The 4,364-nt window shown below is 48.2% G+C and overlaps 1 protein-coding gene across 1 annotated transcript in view; it reads left to right on the top strand.

Moving 5' to 3' along the window:
- Positions 1–996: 996 nt before the first annotated feature.
- Positions 997–4,364, top strand: part of Trim42 (tripartite motif containing 42) — a 22,541-nt gene continuing 19,173 nt past the window's right edge. The window contains exon 1 of the mRNA XM_028758988.1: positions 997–1,479. Coding sequence (XP_028614821.1) covers positions 1,139–1,479 — 341 coding nt within the window. The 5' untranslated portion in view covers positions 997–1,138. The remainder of the gene's footprint in view (positions 1,480–4,364) is intronic.

Here is a 4,364-nt window from a genome sequence, read left to right as displayed (position 1 = left end):
CATGAGTGAACCCGTGTCTCTGTCCCTTCAGTCCCTTTTCCGAATAGTGATGCCTCTATAAGACATCACTATTGTCTGTCTGTGATCTTGCCATTATTTGTAAACATTGTCCTTTGCTGGTCAGGTTCTGCTGATGGAAGAGGAATGTGACACCAGTCTGTATTTCTTTTCTCTTTTTTTATTGGATATTTTATTTACATTTCAGATGTTATCCCCTTTCCCCATTCCTCCCCACACCCAGGAACCCCCCTAACCTATCCCCCCTCCTCCTGCTTCTATGAGGATGTGCCCCCACCCACCCATTCTCACCTCCCCACCCTCAAATTCCCTCACACTGGGGCATCCAGCCTTCATAGGACCAAAGACCTCCTCTCCCACATATGCCCAACAAGGCCATCTTCCACTACATATACAGCTGGAGCTATGGGTCCCTTCCCTTTGTGTTCCCAGGCTGGTGGTATGGACCCTGGGAGCTCTGGTTGGTTGGTATTGTTGCTCTCCCCATGGGGCCGCAAACCCTTTCAGTTCCTTCAGTCTTCTCTATAACTCCTCCATTGGGAACCCCATGATTGGTTCAATGGTTAGCTGTGAGCATCCATCTCTGTGTATGTCAGTATTTCTAACTAGTCATACCCCAGTCTTTCAGTCAACACAGATAAAAAAAAAATCCTGAAGTCAACTTATTCAAATAGCAGGAATAGTACCAACCAAGGAAAAATAGCGTCTAAAATCCACATGAGCACTTGAAACACGACAAATGGCAGCTGAAGCCCCAAGAACTCCATGACGCCACCACTCCTGTGGCAGTAGTCTCATGAAAAACACACAGTATGTATTCACATACCAGCTACAACCCCTGGATGCCCTCCTCTTACCTACTACTGAGCATGTTAAGACATGGTGGGAGTCAGGGATTATGACATAAGCAATGTCCAGAGGCTGAAATAGGGGAGGCCAGCTCAGAAGGAGGAACATCACCTGTGAAGGCCTCATAAACTGGCTGACTTCCTGCCACAACTCCCAAACTGCCAGCCTCACCAGAGTGGGTGAAGGTCCCTTTGGGAGAGAAGTGACCTCAGGAATCTGGTAGAGGACGTTGTCAAAACTCTAGAGGCCTTGTACCAGGGATCTAGGAGCCATGGAGACGGCTATGTGTGTCTGTTCTCCATGCTGCACCTGGCAGAGATGCTGCCCCCGGCTATTCTCCTGTCTATGCTGCAAGTTCATCTTCACCTCCGAGCGGAACTGTACCTGCTTCCCCTGCCCCTACAAGGATGAGCGGAACTGCCAGTTCTGTCACTGCACCTGCGCAGAGAATCCCAATTGCCACTGGTGCTGCTGCTCCTGGGCCAATGACCCCAACTGTAAGTGCTGCTGCACGACCAGCACCAATCTGAAGTGCTACTACTATGAGAGCCGCTGCTGCCGCAATGTCACCATCACATTTAGAAAGGGTCGTCTTCGAAGCATCCGTACCTCGTAAGTACTGCCTGGGTGCTGGCCATTCATTGTGTGGCTACATTGGCTGAAAGTAACTAGGGAACATGTGCCAGCTGTGGGTATCCCAGAACAGGCCAATGCTTCCTAGAGTGCACTCTACATGGAAAAAAATATCCATGGTAATTCTGTAGTGGTTAAACAGTCAAGCTCCATTACCTATGTGAATGCATGCTGCATGTACCCTTTGACCCCAAGAGCTCTCACCTTGCAAACAAGTGATGGCTGGCAAGAAACTGTTCACGTATCCATTCCTCTCCTCACTCTGTGCCCGCTGGACCCAGGAAAATATTTAGCTTGGAGATGCTAAGTTGCTCAGGATCACACAGCTAAGAATGGTGTAGAGTTGTGACTTGAATCCAGAGCTAGACCAATGGTCCTAAATTAAAAAAAAAAAAAGTGATTACAGAATGTAGACCATGATATGGTATGTACTCCATAACCTGTTAAATGGTTCAAAAAAACACACTGTTCTTCATCCCCCTTTCTGGGAACTGCAGCGTTTACCTGATGAGTACGAACCTCTAGGAGCTGCTTTTGACCATAGTAACCTACAGAGGTACCCTGGTACCCTGAGCTGACAGCCATCCCTTTCTTTCCCCTCCAAAGTCATGACTGTCAGGTTCTCCATCACTCAGTAAAGTGGCTACCCCACAGGCTAGCATGCTGCTCCTTTTATGTCACATGTCAGGGATGTCAGGAGCCAGGGGAGACTTCAGATGGGAGGGAAGATCACAGTCAGTGCTTTAGAGGTGTAGGCATCAGCGGCTCCCAAATTTAGAAGTGCATTGAAATCCCCTGGGGATCTTTAAAAATAAATGCTTCTGTGTTCTCAGTATTTCAACATTCTATTTTTCATTGATCTTGGGGTACAACGTGGGCTTCAGAACTGTAAGAACTCTATCCCCATCAGGTGATTCTAACAGGGAGAACCGGAGTCGTTAACATGAGACCTGGAGGCTTGGAAGGCAGATGTGAGAACGGGGCAGGACTCAGGAGGGAGTGGACTGCGCAGGGGAGCAGAGGCACTAGGGCACTAGGGCAGGAAGGCAAAGATGCTGTGCGACTTGGTGGCTGCTTTGGCATGGAAATCTGGGGGCAGGTAGCCTTCCCCTACTCTGGTCTAACCTAGCCTTCCCCACTCTAGTCTAATCTAGCCTTCCTGGCTTCATTCTTTTCTTCAGCCCTTTTCTCACAACAACGCCAGTTCTTTGGGCCATTAACAGAGTTCTCTTGGTCCTGCCCATTCTCTACAGAGGATCTCCTTTCTCCCTTCCTCCCTCTTTCTGATCTCTTTCATGCCCTCCATTTATTATACACTGATTCCAAGTCTTACCTTTATTTTTATCAGAGAAGCCCATCCAGCTACTACAAGTACTATTGACTTGTGACTCCAGGTGACCCTTCAGAGACCAAGCAAGAGGCTGGGACACAGGAAAAAAAATAGGGTGAAAAACAATGAGGCTGTAAGCCTGGATCTCAGCATCCACATCCTCAGGGATAAGCCAGCTCAATGGACACTAAGGTTATATAGGGACACTGTATCTCAGGGCCACCCTAGGGCATTATGCTTGGGAAGCACCTTTGACTGTCAGTGCTCTGTGGCATGAGTTCCTTGGCCAAGAAAGAGACAAAGGGAAAGAGAAATCAGGAAGGCAAGGTCAGAAGAGAACACAGCCTAAAGTCAAGACCAGTACCTTACTATGAACAGAGAGACAATAGAAATCGCCACCGACTGTTCATTGGCTTCATCTCTCTGTTCCCACGGCTGTCGCTTATTTCCTAAGTCGCTTATTTCCTAAACTGCTTTTCCTCTGCCTACAGCCTCTCATAACATGCACTTGAATTACACAAGCATAGTCTCAACATTTGTAGTTCTTGCAACTGAATCCATGAAGGCGACCTCAACCAGCAGACAAATAGAAACCCTTAGCTCACAACAGTCTAAGCAAGCATGGGCTTTCACAAGCCTGACTACTGTCCTCTTCTCTTGTGGTTTCCTCCTCTACTGTGAATTACAGGGACCATATTTACACTAATGATGGATTATTTCATTTACACTTGGTAAGCCCCCATGAAGGAAGTGCTGCAATCTTTGATTTAAAGCTAAAGAAACTGACCACAAAAGAGATTAAGACTCTCTAAACAGGCAACTCTACTGTGCCATGCCCCAGCATATATAAACTGCCCAGAGGCAGCCCCTTGTGTATTGCTGTTGATTTGGAAGTCAGTTCATGGGTTCTAAGTTCAGCGCAGAAATTGTCTCTTGCTGTCTTAGAAAGGCCATTTACTACCTTCCTCAGACCCATCCCACATACAACAGTAATGGCAGTGTCACTGCCTTCCAGGCACAGCCACCAGAGGCGTGCCTATAATTGGGCAAGCTTGGATTTATTGACTCACTTGCAACAAGCTGGAATGTGTTTCATGCCAGCGTGAGGTACCTGATGGACTGGGGCTCGTGTTAGTGAGAATGGAGTCAATCTGTTGGTTCTTGTACTCCTGTCTAGAAAGCACCTAGAACACGGAGCCCAAATCTGCTACCAGAAAGAAAAAGAGTAGGCACAATCAATCACACTCCCCAGCAAAGGGGCGTGGGAGGCCGTTTATGTGGTTTGGACAATAGTCTAGTCCAGCATCCTGAAGCGGTATTGCTTCTGCTCTGACACATCACAGCTACCGAGGTTCTGTCTGATGCTCTATGGTGTTACTGATATGAACATCCAGATCCAGCTGACTATGCCATACCCTTCTGCTCCCTCTCCCCTCTCCCCTCTCCCCCCTTCCCCTTTTCCTTCTCCCCTCTCCCCCCTTCCCCTTTTCCTTCTCCCCTCTCCCCTCTCCCCTCTCCCCTCTCCCCTATCCCC

Source organism: Grammomys surdaster, unplaced genomic scaffold (genome assembly GCF_004785775.1).
Source record: "Grammomys surdaster isolate TR1022 unplaced genomic scaffold, NIH_TR_1.0 126248, whole genome shotgun sequence".
NCBI classification, from domain to species: domain Eukaryota; kingdom Metazoa; phylum Chordata; class Mammalia; order Rodentia; family Muridae; genus Grammomys; species Grammomys surdaster.
This window is presented reverse-complemented; position numbering and strand designations above follow the sequence as displayed.